This window comes from Trachinotus anak, unplaced genomic scaffold (assembly GCF_046630095.1).
Source record: "Trachinotus anak isolate AG129_WGS33_773 ecotype Australia unplaced genomic scaffold, CSIRO_AGI_Tana_v1 ptg000026l, whole genome shotgun sequence".
Taxonomy (NCBI): domain Eukaryota; kingdom Metazoa; phylum Chordata; class Actinopteri; order Carangiformes; family Carangidae; genus Trachinotus; species Trachinotus anak.
Genome location: NW_027273877.1, coordinates 1,108,455 through 1,121,537, shown reverse-complemented (window position 1 = coordinate 1,121,537; position 13,083 = coordinate 1,108,455). Strand labels below are relative to the sequence as shown.

Below are 13,083 nucleotides of genomic sequence, written 5' to 3'. Positions count from 1 at the left end.
TGTATCTGCCATGATAAGACCAATTCATGTTGTCTTAAATAAAATTCAGCGAGTGCCTTGCAGTGCAGTACATGCAGATTTAAAAGCACAACTATACAGATCAGTATTCAGTATCAGCAGATTCCGAGTTGAGGAATGGGTATCAAGAGTGAAAATGTTGGCTCAGTGGACCTTTCATAATACTAGGGGTGCGCTGATCCAATTTTTTCCCTCTAAATTCCGATTCCTCAACTCAGGGTATCAACTAATACCAACTGCCAATGAGATACGAGGACTAGAAATGTGAAAATCTGTATACCCCACTGCGTGTGCATTTCCATTTTGGATCTGGTTCCACGTCGATAAAATACCTGGATTTGATTAGCTGTGCAGCCACTTTTCACTTGCACTCATCAGAGAAAAAAAAAAAGACTGACATATATAAATGATAACGCATGATAACTCAGCAACTCTGTTGTTGACAGCAAACATGGCAGACGGGCTTGAACGTGCCGGAGTCAACAAACAGAATCTAATATTTGTGGGAGGTACGGCAAGTCCTTCATTTATTTATCCAACATGTTAAATTACGAACCACACAAACTACTTCAGAAGACTGGATAAGCAGATTTGGAGCAGGACTAACTGTGTGGAACTCAGCTGATATCTAATGGGCTTCATAAGGTCAGTGCAAGGACTGATACCCATCCAGTGTATCAGACAAGTACAAGTAAATAAAAACCAATTTAGAAAAGACACGTCCGGTGAAGATATTAATTCAGTCTGCTGGCTGGTGTCTGTTTGTTCATGTTCAATGCTTCGAGTGTTTGTTTTACAATAAACGAAGAATTGAAACTGGACAAAGACTATCTGCAAAATGTCTCAGAAAATGCCTTAATTGCCCCGAAATAGCAATTCTTCAGATCTGCTCGGGATGTCCCCTCCTATATCTTTTTATCTCATGGTGCAAATATTGCAGGTTTATGATAAAACTTGTTGTAAACCATTTAGACATTACAACTGTCATTTAGAAATGTTGTCTCACCAAAAGATGACACACAAAAAAAAAACATATAATTTTTATGCAGTGTTACTGGCTGTTTTCCCTCTCTCTCAGACAATGATTTTCACAAGTAGGAGCCCAACAAAGCTGATAAATCAGGCTGAATTCAGTCTATAAGTGATGGAGATCCATGTAAAGCCTCCTCTCAGCCGCCAATGCTGCTGACTCATAACTGCCCTGTGAGCTGCTGAGACCGAACCCAGCGACACTACCACAGAGAGGCAAGGAGGGTACTGCTCACCGTGGCACAGTAAAAACGAAGCAGCAGTTAAATGTATACTGTTTATCTGGGAATAGGCAGCTGCAACAGTCGCACCTCTTCATCTCAGGAGAGGTCTGTAGTTCTATCTTAGAAACCACCACATCATTAAAATCTCATTTCCCACAACTCCATGTTTGGAAAATGCAGAGGTAACAGAGAAAACATAATTTCTATTGTTGTGTTCACACTGGAGGAAAAAGCTAATTATTTTTCCAACAAGTGCTTAGTGCAGCATTGGATGTCTGCAGCTGTGACAAATATCTCACCTCTATCTTTAAGATGTCTGTTTGGTATTTTGTCTTTTTTTGTTCAGTTGAATCAGATAAAGAAAGAGAGAAGGATGATAGAGAGGGAAGTAATGTACATTTTTTCATCTTAACATTTGGCAAACCCTACACTCCCTGAATGTGGCACATTGCTAACGTGAAAGCATAAATTAAAGCTCAACTTTTACCATTTTTCTGCCCGTCTCTCCCCGCCATTTCCTGACTCATGACTCAACAATTACCACGTCCAAATTACATACGGTATTTACTAATCTCCAACCTTTTACTGCAGACTGATCTTTTTTTAAGATTACGCTTTTGGCCTTTTCACATTTACTGTTCACAGCAACAAGAAAGAGGCAAACAGGTGCAAGGAGGATGGACAAAGAGGAGCAGAGAGGTGGCCAAACTCAGGACATCGTGGACACATAAAAATCTACTAGAAATGCAACACGAATTCAATTATTCCTGCACTGGAAACATCTTAAGGTGAATATTTTTTAATTTAAGAGTCCTTTGTGTTACAAAGATGTAACTACATGATGGGGCTACAGCAGCTATGGAGATGCGCCTGAAGCTGCGATTCCAAAGCTTGGGACGCTTTTGTTTTATCCTGCAAGTTTCTGATGCCGAAGACAACATAAGTTTCTGTAACTCAAAGCTAGAAAAGTGTAAACCTTATGACTAACGCTCACAATCTCAGTAAAAGGATGAAATGTAGAACTGGAGAATTCACCTATGTAGTAATAAAAGAAGCCAAAATACAAGTTATGCAAATGCAACTCCACTTTAATGCATAGCCCACCATTGCTCCATATTGCAAAGTGAATGAAAAATGTAACTAAAGCGCAGCATGGCCTGATGATGTACCATAAATCTGTCAAGTGCTACAGCAGTGCCATCAATGCTTGAAATCCAGTGCTGAACTATAAATCAAAAGCTATGCCATCGGTCACTCTTCAAATGAATTTCATGCATCCTCTTTATCAATAAAATTGGAATTAGCCAAACAAATACACTGGCTATCGGTGAACTGCCGAATCTATAGTTTGTGGACTTTTTGGGCAGATGAAGACAATCGAAAGCTGACATATTTCAGCCTCATCAGGACACAAGGCATCAAATGTTAAGCGAATTGTGTGTTAAGTGTGCGGCACCAGCAACGTGAAAGTTGATTAACTAACAGCCCGTTCCTGTACAATCTGCTACACAGAATTAAACCAGTCACATGCAGAGTTCAACCGCAGCTTTTCAAAAGACAACGAGTAGGTATGTTACATTCAAGGGTTTGTAATGAAGTAGCATACTGCTCTTAAGTGCATGTGATATGCAGAACAGTACGTTCAGGACACTGTCCTGTAAAAGATTTGAATATTTATAGGAGGCTTAGATCCAACAATCCTTAAAGTGAGCTTAACAGATCTTCAAAATTACTACTAATAGCAAATTGGAAGACGGATGCCATAGAAAAGGGACACACGTGATCACCAGACCAATTTTTTAAAGCTTGATGCACTTGTGGATCGTGTACGAGTTAGGTTAGGTGCCAAGAAGGCATTACAGCAATTAGAGGAGATATGATAAGTTCAAGGCACTGCGTAAACACTCCTACGATAAAGAAGTAAGGAAATAGTGAAATGTCATCAATTATTGTGCAGCAGTTCAACACGATTTTCAGTGCACATCAGCAATTGATCCGGCTGTATCAAAAAGAAAAAAAAAGGATTTGCCCAGAATTTGGCTCAGAAAAATAAATATGGAAGTGGATCCTGAATTTAATCCTATAATAAAATGTTCCCCCCTGTCCTCATTTTGTCCTCCATCACAAACGATGTTGGGGAGAAATGCCCTTAATAAATGACAAAGGAGAGTAATGTGGAGCCTGACAACGTCACTGCAGAGTCACTGATGTCTGTGATTTGAGACAAGGCTGCAAAAACGGTGCGAGTGTCATACATTTTGTGGCACCAAGGAAGCAAAGCTGATCAATTTGATGAGGTGAAATTTGAAAACTGAAAACAATCAACCAAAATCTATATTATTTCCCACTGTCCTCCAACTCTTAATATTAAAGGAAAGACGCAGCACCACTGGGAACATATTTTGGGGGTAAATAACCACTTTTGGCACAAAACTGCCTCACATGTGATGGTAATTCAACACATTTTGGACTCAATCCAGCTGCAAGCTTTATACAAGCAGTATGGAAGAAGACGAGGACTCAGGGAAGAGGTTAATGCAGAAAAAGACATAAATACAGGCACTGGGGAGTTACAGCAATGCTGTCTCAGAAAGAAAAAAATATTTTAGATAAGAAATCACATCAAAATGACTAGTGGAAGCCAAAGCCAAAGGTTCTTGAGTAACTGAATTTGCGGTCCATTAAGGATGGCAGTTTATGTAAATGAAACTGTTCTAATGTCCAAATTTCAAAGAATATGATCAGACAAAGTAGGTTGTGTGCATCTCATTACATGGTCAAGAAGTAGATTGCTTTCTCTGATGATATATTATTCAAGTGGTTCTTATTGTGATATTTGGCATGTTTTGGTATTTTACAGTGAAATTATTGCATCATAACAGCTCTTTATTATTGTAATGATCATTGGAGCTGCAAGTCTGGTATTAACTTTGCACATAACGAATGTCTATCCAACTCACAATCACTTCTAATTGTCTTTAGTGATCCTGACCAGACCAAGGAGACAAACTTAATCTACTAGCTGGTACAGCAGCTGGTAACCTTTACCTGCCGACTCATGATGCAGTTCAGAAAATAACCTTCAAACGATGACTGCAGGGGAACACAACAAAAGTTTACCAGCATTTGGACTGCATTAAATTCTCACCTACTTCTGTCCCAATGGGAAGCCTTAATTCTTCACTGCGTGCCAAAAGAATAAAGCCGATTAAAAGTGATAACAGTGAGAGGACAAAATTTGTCAGACCTGTAAAATCAAGGCAATAGAGTCTCAGTCCTCCACGTCTTAATGTGATTTAAAGTCTGGTTAATTTGTCAAACACTATGTATATCCAAATAAGACCTGTATTTGGAGCCAGCTGGCATAGCTAGGCAGGTTACACTAAGATCAGAAATGATCTCAGGTGCTTTTAATGGATCATTTAGGGTCAGATTTTGCTCACATTTCATTTTAATCTGTTGGATTGCTATTGAACAGAAAACCACAAAAGAAACTGGAGGCGTGTGGTGCTTTTATTGTCACCTTGAACATGGCTAGCGTTTGAGAGGTTTATTATATATTATGCTCAAAGTGAGGTTATCCAGGGCATGTTATAGCCACAAATGTCCCTGACTACTTCAGAGCATGGATCCTTATGCATTTTTGTGGATTTATAAAGCTGTGCACTTGTAATCAGATCTCTAAAAATGCATATAGGGGTCTGTCATGGGTTGTCAATGAAAGCAAGAGTTGAGGAAAGGTAGCAGTGCCCGCACAAAGCATTTACAGTTTGTGTGAACATGATAAAAAGGCATAGGACACAATCTGTGCAACACCACAAAGGTGAAGCAGCCTGTCCTGGTGTTCTCACACTGAACTACAAGCTAGCAACCACTGCTCTTTGAGTAACTGGCTCGATTAAAGCCATTAATTCTCAACCTAGCATTTCAATCTTGCTATAACCCCATGGAGTTGGCTAAAGCTAGCTTTAGGGGTAATTTAGCCATATTGCATTTGCAGCAGCCTTCAAAGTTGACAGCTACACAAGTTGGCTAGTCAGATGACAAGACTTCCCCCCTGAAAAACTACATGACAACCAGCTTGCACACATTATCAAAGCGACCAGAGGTGCCTAAACGTTAGATAACAGCTAATTAGCTTGGTGAACATTAGCCAGTCTGCCTATCAATAATAATAATAACGTTTAAACGACAACCCTGCTCAGTTCATCATCGGGGGAGACGTGCAGCTCCAGCTCCATCGCCTGCAGGCCTCGGCGTTAAAAAGTGACCGTGTCAACAAGCGGAATCAGTCCTGTCTGACTGGGCTTTTTGATGCATTGGACACAGCATCTGAACTAGCTGGGGGTTAGCATGCCAAGCGTCAGCTGTCTAGCTACCGTTAGTTGGCTAGCCAGCTAGCTTGTTGTAACGAAAATGAATTAGAGGGCGAGCTCAGGTACGCTAATAACATTTTAGCATTTAATTGGTGAACCGTAACTAAGGCCCCGCACCTTGAGGACCCGCAGTCCGGATTCCGACCTCAAACTGTCGAAGGAAAAAGCAGCTAGGCCCGCGTAGGGGTTTCGAGCCAAGGGGCCAGGCAAGGCCAGGGCCAGGCCGAGTTAGCACGGGTTAGCTTAGCATGCTAGCTAACAGCCGTGCAAACCCGTTGCGTTCGCAGAGAGAGAGAGAGAGAGAGCGAAGAAGAAGAAGAAGAAGAAGAAGAGAGACGCTTTTCAGGCACTAACGTTTCTCTCTGCGTTGAATCAAACCGTGAACCGCCCGCTCCCGAACCGGGCAGGCCGGCGAACGCGTACCAGTGCTGAGACACTGAAACGAGCGAGCAGCGGTGCCTTTCCGAGCTCAGGAAAAATAAGAATAAGAAGCCTACCCATTAGTTCTCCTGCCTCTCTGCTGGTTCTCCTACACTGGGATATTGGAAATGATGGAGAGCCGCACCGCGCATGCGCCCAGGAGCAGCCAGCAGATGGGAGAGGTGATGCACGTTTTCATCCAGTTACACATCACCTCTGCACACAAAGTTAAGAGTCCAAATATTCAGTGAATGAGGGACAGCTGGAAATATGCAACATTTAGATTTCCACACTATAAAACTGCTTCACTACAAGTAAATGTCCTGCAGAGAAAATAAAAGTACACAAGCTTTTAAATCTTCTTTAAATTAAGAATTAAAGATCAAAGAATTGTTTAAAAATTGTAGAAATTGCTCATTAATTAATCATCATTAATGGTTTAAATTTTAATTTTATATATTGTCAGGTAGTTTCATATGTTTTTTATGCAAAAATCTTAATTCTATAAAGTAACTAAAGCGCTCAGGTAATTGTAGGGGAGTAAATAGTATAAGATTTCCCTCTGAGATGTAGTGAAGTAGACGTGTAAAGTGTCATACAATAGTAATACTGCAGTAAAGTACCTCATGTTACTTCATTAGTCCTGTGATAGAATATAAGATCACGACTTCTGAGACAAGCACAAATAATATCTGCATTGGAGCTGCTGGTTAATGATAATAAACATGGTGCAGAATTACAGGAGTTTTGTCGACTGACAAGGTGAAAAAAGCCTGAGAAACAACATTTAACGAAGGACATTTCAAATTAACACTAAATGTGACGACGTGTAAAATAAAAAATAAACAAGAGAGGCTACAGGCCGTCACATATAACATCACATTCATCCTAAACCTTAAATAATTCAAGTGTGAATTCACACAAAAAATAAAAAAATCGCCTCTCGTTCATGTAATAAAAGTCACTAATAATCTCATTAACAGGAAAAGAGTTATTTTGCTAATAGCTTGGAGGTATTGTGTCACGTTTAATGAGGCACATTGTGTTAACAAGGTTATTACATTACAAGCTGCAAATTGTTGTAATGTTAATAATTCATTGCATAAATTGGAAGGTTTCACATAAAAACTTTTATCACCCACTGTATCACCTGGAGCCTTTTTATTATTTTATCAACCATCATGAAGCAATGCTAAAATATTGTAAATGTATGAAGAGACTATAGTTCTCTCCAGAAAACAAATAAACAAATACCATATAACACCCAAAAACCAACAGTAACTAACTAAGGTGTTTTATTGTGGTCATTTTCCAGTTAAGAATATATTTAAATGCATGAAAATATAAAATGCAGTGGTACTGGAGCCCTGCAATATAATTTCCCTGGATAAATACCGGTCGTGAAAGCTCAAAAAACAGTTAGTCCAGTGATCTGAAGTGAAAAAGAGACGCAGCTCAGGGTGCAAATGCTTGAATTTTGTCTGAAGGTCAAACCTGAAGAGACGTTCAATTAATTCGGTGTATGGCTGCTGTAAAAGGGCCGCTTCATGTATTTTTAAGGGCAAACACAGAGCTGAATGCGTGAGCAGAGAGTCGTATTTCAGAATAATGTGACAGGCTAAACGTGATCAGAGGCTGGGAGACAATTTGTGAGATATCTGGTGGTTTATTGTGCTTTTTTCATCAGTCAACCAAAAGCCACAGGACGTGTTTAAGTATCTCCAGAGCTTTATCATCACTGTGAAGGAGTAAAAGATGTTGTTATGCAGGCAACCCTCCTAATTTTCTCTAAATCAAAGCAGCAGCAGCAGTTACGTCTTTACAGATTAAAAAAATCGATTTATAATTACATATAATTGCAACCATTAGGCTAATTTTAGAGAAAATGGCACAGGTTTGATCTAAGACGATCATGATTATTGTTATTTGCTCCACTTTTGCTCAAATTCAAGAGTAAAGAAAAATGTGTACTGGATGGAAAATGCTTAGAGACGACCATTTCAAAGATGTTTTTAAAGACAAAAATGGAAGGAAGATGGATGCAAGAAGAATGGACTTTCCTGATTTTTTTTTTTTTTTTTTCTTTGGCAAAACTGTAAAAAGCTAAAATGTGGTTTTATATTTCTATAAGGCTGGTGAAGCCGAATTAAACAGTGCGTTTCTTGGGGACTCTTTTCAGCTGCGGACTCAGAAATAAAGTGTAGTAATCCCTGTCCTGATAATATTTTTGTGTATATTTTAGTATATATAATGATCAGCTACAAGATGCTGCATGTGATTGTACCTTTCTATTCTATTCTATTCTATTCTATTCTATTCTAGTCTATTCTAGTCTAGTCTATTCTATTCCGAGCCTCAGCCAATCAGGAACAGAGATCAAACACACGCCGGAAGTCGTCATAGCTGGCTGAGCTGTTTTCCCGCGAAGATTGAGCCCTTTCCGTGAGAGAATTACTGTTTTTCTTTAGGTATGTGTCGTTATTACTTACAATTACTAACTAATGTGAATGTAACCGCCTGATCTAAGTAATTTTACCTCGCTAACACGAAGCCTGCTGCTAGTTTGTCTCTGCGGCTCACATCAGCGTGGGGAGAAAGTAATACCAAAGTCCGTTCCTAAATTGTGACAGATTAGTTCCTTCTTAGTCGCTGGCAAATATTATTACAATCTTCAATACAACCCGTGTCTGCTTCTGAATAATTAAGAGTCACTTTATAATTCGGCATACATACCATCCACCAAGACTTCAGGGATTGTATTAAATTGTAAAGGTTACAACTGTATTACTAACAAACCTTCTCGGCCGATCATGAACAGTCTTAGTCGGTTATAAAAATTGAAATTGCATCCAAACAGATGTTTCCTGTTGCATTAGCCATATGCCGGATTGAATGGTAGTTTGTGTTAATCAATAACAGACCCGAAGTGATGTTACAGTGCAAATGTATATTTGTAAAAGGGGAGATCACATTTTGTTTTGACGAATATTGAATCGGAGATTGGTGGAAACCTGTCAACGCCCTTTACAAAATCAGTCAAAGGAGCTGAGGCCGTGGTAGCCACTATGTTAGTGCGTTTCATTTACACTTCAATGCAATTTCTAAAGGTTTTACATCTGCTTGAGATAAATACAGAATTGTAGCTGCTTGTGAGAATCTTTTTTTCTAATTTTGTGCTGGTGCTGGATCAATAAAAGCCATGGATGTCATTCAGGACCCCTGAATTTTGGGAACCATTATGCTCACTGTCATGCATTTTATCCATTGAACAACATGTTTTGCTTTTTAGAGTCCCAGCATCATGAGCAAAAGAAAAGCGAAAGATGCTCATCTGCCTGTAGGAGAATGCATCACACAGGTTTGTATCAACCATCATTTATCCTCTCTCAACAATTATTTACATGCTCAAGAGCTACTAGATACAGGAGTCATTTCATGATGTGTCAGTGTAATGTGTTTATTCCCTGTCATTTGCAGGTTCAGAGGATTTTAAGGGAGCGGCTTTGCCATCAGCAGCTCCCTGACAAGCCGGAGGGAGTAGAAGCTCAACAGAAGTAGGTTTATAACGTGTCTGCCATCATCGATTGACTGGATGATTATTCCCTCAGTTCATGGTTTGGTCTATAAAAAAGGATTTAAACAATGAATCCATTGATTCTGATAGTTTCAGATAAAGATTTGGGTAATTTACAAGTCTTGAATGGCTCAGAAATGACAATTGTGAGGAGAAATCTTTTTACAAAAGGATGTGGTGTCTTTAGAAAAACTCTTGAATACTTAAATAGAAACTGTAGTAGAACTGACATCATTATAAAGAGACAATGTGGAGCTCAGTGTGAGTTACAGTGACCCAGTTCAGTCTTACCTGGCTGACAGCACTGCCCCAGTTTGGAGGTTGCAAAAGCTCCCAGCTACAGCACAAGCGTCCCGGCTGCTGCTCAGGTGGTGAAATCTGCCTCCAACCCTGAGGATTTAATAATTAGTACTAATTAAATAATGCAGAGCTTCATACTCATTTATATTTTGCAACTGCAGGAGCATGATGGGTATTGTAGTCAAAAACTTGTCTTTTCAGACACCTCCTGGAGCTGCTGAAGCGGACGGCCGTCCACGGGGAGAGTAACTCAGTGCTAATCGTCGGTCCCAGAGGAGCGGGAAAAACAATGGTGAGCTTAAAATGGGCTTCTGGGGAAAAGTGGTTGAAAAGATGATGAATTGTGGTGAAGTGCGTTTAAATCCTGGGAGGGTTGTAGCATCTGATGGGGTCTGTGTTTGTGCTTTTGTGTCTGCAGCTGCTCAAGTGTGTGTTGAGAGACCTGCTGGAGGAAAAAGAAGCGCAGAAAAACCTGCTGCAGGTTCATCTCAACGGTACAGCCCCTCATTTTATTTATTCAGAATTTAAGTACCAGTATCAGTAGATATTCCACCAGGCTTCATACAGGAACCAGAAATAACCTTGCATCTGTTCATTTAAGCTGCTGAAATGACAGATTATCAGATACGTTTCCTGCCTGTTTGCTGTAGGTCTCCTGCAGACTGACGACAGGATAGCACTGAAAGAAATAACACGGCAACTCCACCTAGAAAACGTCGTGGGTGACAAAGTGTTTGTAAGTAAGAGAGAGTTTTATCAGCGGTTTGGTCATTAGCAATACAATAAATCTGCCGCATGAACCTGTTTCTGTTTCATTTCAGGGAAGTTTTGCAGAAAATCTGGCGTTCCTGCTGGAGGCACTAAAGAAAGGTTCGAAAATTTAGATGAGATTTTTGCATCATTTTAAACCAAATTATCCAAATGCAACAGCATCAAAAACAGTAAAAGTGTGGTTTAATGACTGAGTCTAGGTGATCGCAGCAGCAGTCGCCCGGTGCTGTTCATCCTGGATGAGTTCGACCTGTTCGCCCACCATAAGAACCAGACGCTGCTCTACAACCTGTTTGACGTCTCCCAGTCTGCCCAGGCGCCCATCGCTGTGGTCGGCATCACCTGCAGACTGGTAGGCCTCAGAGTCCTCTTTCATTTTCCATCCTCTCAAAAAAACTTCTCCACTGTCCCTAAAGAAGTTTTTTTATGGGTCATTTCCATCCAGGATGTTCTGGAGCTGCTGGAGAAGCGGGTGAAGTCTCGGTTTTCCCACCGTCAGATCCACCTGCTCAGCAGCCTGACGTTCACTCAGTACCTGGAGCGGGTCCAAACCCAGCTCAGCCTGCCAGAAGATTTTCCAGACACCAAGTTCGCTCAGGACTGGAACGACAGTATAAAGGTGAACTGATCTCTCCTCAGTTTAAACCAACTTCAATCACAGATGGCAGTTTAGTCGTCAGCTTACTTGTCTTGCTCGATGTAATCTTGCATTAAAAATACTAATGGAGGCAGTTTTATTATGTGCAAATTTTTTCTATGTTGCACCAGCAACAGTACGACTTCTCTCAACAACCTCTTTCACTTTCAGACTTTGGGTGAAGACAAATCAGTGGAGGAGGTTTTACAGAGACATTTCAACTCCAGCAAAGACTTCCGCTCAATGCACATGCTGCTGGTGAGAGCAACGCACCTGAAGAAGAAGACGTTAGCAAATAAACGTGGATGTAAACAATGCAGGTTTCACTCAATGACAAGAAGTCTCTAACCATCAGTATTTCTCTGTTTTGTTCTTGCAGACATTGTGTCTGAGTCGGGTCTCTGTTGCCAAACCTGCCATCAAACCTGCCGACCTGCAGGAGGCCAGCAGACTGTGTTTTGCCGACGCCAAGGCAAACATGCTCCATGGTAAAATCAAAATAAAAAGAGAAGTGACTTTAGAGACACCCTCCACAAAGTCTGCATCAGTTGTGTTTTTGTTTTTTTCTCTTTTTAGGTCTGTCCATCTTGGAGCTGTGCCTGATCATCGCCATGAAACACCTCAATGATGTCTACGAAGGAGAGCCGTTCAATCTCCAGATGGTTCACAACGGTATGAGCAGATACTTCACCTGGTTTTTGGTTTGTCATAAAACACGACAACTGGATTTAAAAAAAACAAAAAACAAACACCTGAAAGAGCTGTGAAAAGCATCAGTCTCCAGAAATCAGAAAAACAACTCAACGAATCAACAAGGGAAATAAGAGTTTTAGCTGTGAAAATCTATCAGTCAAAACAATCAAATCTCAACTACTTCTTACTTGTATGAGATTATTTGACCTTTCTACTGTGCATGTCCCATTACTCAGAGTTTAAGAAGTTCCTACAGAGGAAGTCAAACTCCATGTACAACTTTGAGCAACCTGTCATCATGAAGGTTTGTATAAAGCCCTTTTCTAAGATCTTTTAAAGTCTAATAATACTAACTGTACTGTTTCAGAGGCTCCCCAGACCTGATAGGAAGAAAATAGTCAATGGCAAAATTCAAGCACATTCACTCACACCGGTTTCCTAAGCAACCCCTCACTCATGCTGCCTGCTTCTCTTCATCCTCAGGCCTTCGAGCACCTGCAGCAGCTGGAGTTGATCCGGCCGGTCGACAGCTCCTCGGCCAAAACTCAGAGGGAATACCAGCTGGTGAGGCTCATGCTGGACCACAGTCAGATCATGGAGGCCCTGCAGAAGTATCCTCAGTGCCCCACTGAGGTCAAGCAGTGGGGCATGTCGGCGTTTGGCTAGTGCTCCACGTACATCTGGACTTTATGTGGACGCTGATTTGCTGTGCACCAGCACTGTGAGAGAAAATGTTAAATTATACCTCAAAGTTTGTGAAGTTAAAACAGAAAGAAGCTGCTGAGGTTTCTGTGGTGAGTCCTACATAACATCACTGGCATGGACTGAATACCAGGTGAAATGTCTCAAAGGTTTTAAATGGAAACAAGCACTACAGCTTGAAGCAAGGACCAAAATTAACCAAGGAAAAAAAACATGGCTGCCACCACCTTGTACTTTTTCAACAAACTTTGAAATCACTTAAATGAATTTTCTGTTTTCCTAAGAGCTTTGAGAGTTTGTAAAATGTGTGGATTTGACAAAATAAAGATTCTGAACATA

At 40.5% G+C, this 13,083-nt stretch overlaps 2 protein-coding genes across 7 annotated transcripts in view; one reads left to right on the top strand and one right to left on the bottom strand.

Moving 5' to 3' along the window:
• Window positions 1–6,268, bottom strand: part of mbd5 (methyl-CpG binding domain protein 5) — a 26,218-nt gene extending 19,950 nt beyond the window's left edge. The window contains exon 1 of one of the 3 annotated variants that reach the window (XM_071464789.1): window positions 6,145–6,268. The gene's annotated coding sequence lies outside the window, so the exon portion shown is untranslated. Of the gene's footprint in view, window positions 1–5,764; window positions 5,901–6,001; window positions 6,113–6,144 lie in introns of those variants that run through there. The other 2 variants (XM_071464790.1, XM_071464791.1) reach the window with 2 other exon arrangements.
• orc4 (origin recognition complex, subunit 4) lies at window positions 6,108–13,083 on the top strand. Of its 4 annotated transcripts, none has more exons than XM_071464796.1 (15): window positions 6,121–6,249; window positions 8,390–8,531; window positions 9,357–9,425; window positions 9,545–9,621; window positions 10,143–10,233; window positions 10,360–10,435; window positions 10,592–10,677; window positions 10,763–10,811; window positions 10,913–11,064; window positions 11,158–11,331; window positions 11,521–11,607; window positions 11,729–11,837; window positions 11,926–12,021; window positions 12,279–12,346; window positions 12,526–13,083. In XM_071464796.1, the coding sequence occupies exons 3-15, from the start codon at window positions 9,369–9,371 to the stop codon at window positions 12,706–12,708; spliced, it is 1,305 nt and encodes a 434-aa protein (XP_071320897.1). In that variant the 5' UTR covers window positions 6,121–6,249; window positions 8,390–8,531; window positions 9,357–9,368; the 3' UTR covers window positions 12,709–13,083. The 4 variants fall into 4 exon arrangements, with proteins under 4 accessions (XP_071320894.1, XP_071320897.1, XP_071320895.1 ...); XM_071464794.1 differs by having other exon boundaries at window positions 8,390–8,535; XM_071464793.1 differs by lacking the exon at window positions 8,390–8,531 and having other exon boundaries at window positions 6,108–6,249.

Bases quoted from the DNA above. Each gene is read 5' to 3' on its own strand.
- orc4 (XM_071464793.1), top strand. From the start codon at position 6,196: ATGATGGAGAGCCGCACCGCGCATGCGCCCAGGAGCAGCCAGCAGATG. The intron at 10,436-10,591 runs GTACAGCCCCTC...TGTTTGCTGTAG, and splicing joins GCTGCAGGTTCATCTCAACG to GTCTCCTGCAGACTGACGAC. The intron at 10,812-10,912 runs GTTCGAAAATTT...GACTGAGTCTAG, and splicing joins GCTGGAGGCACTAAAGAAAG to GTGATCGCAGCAGCAGTCGC.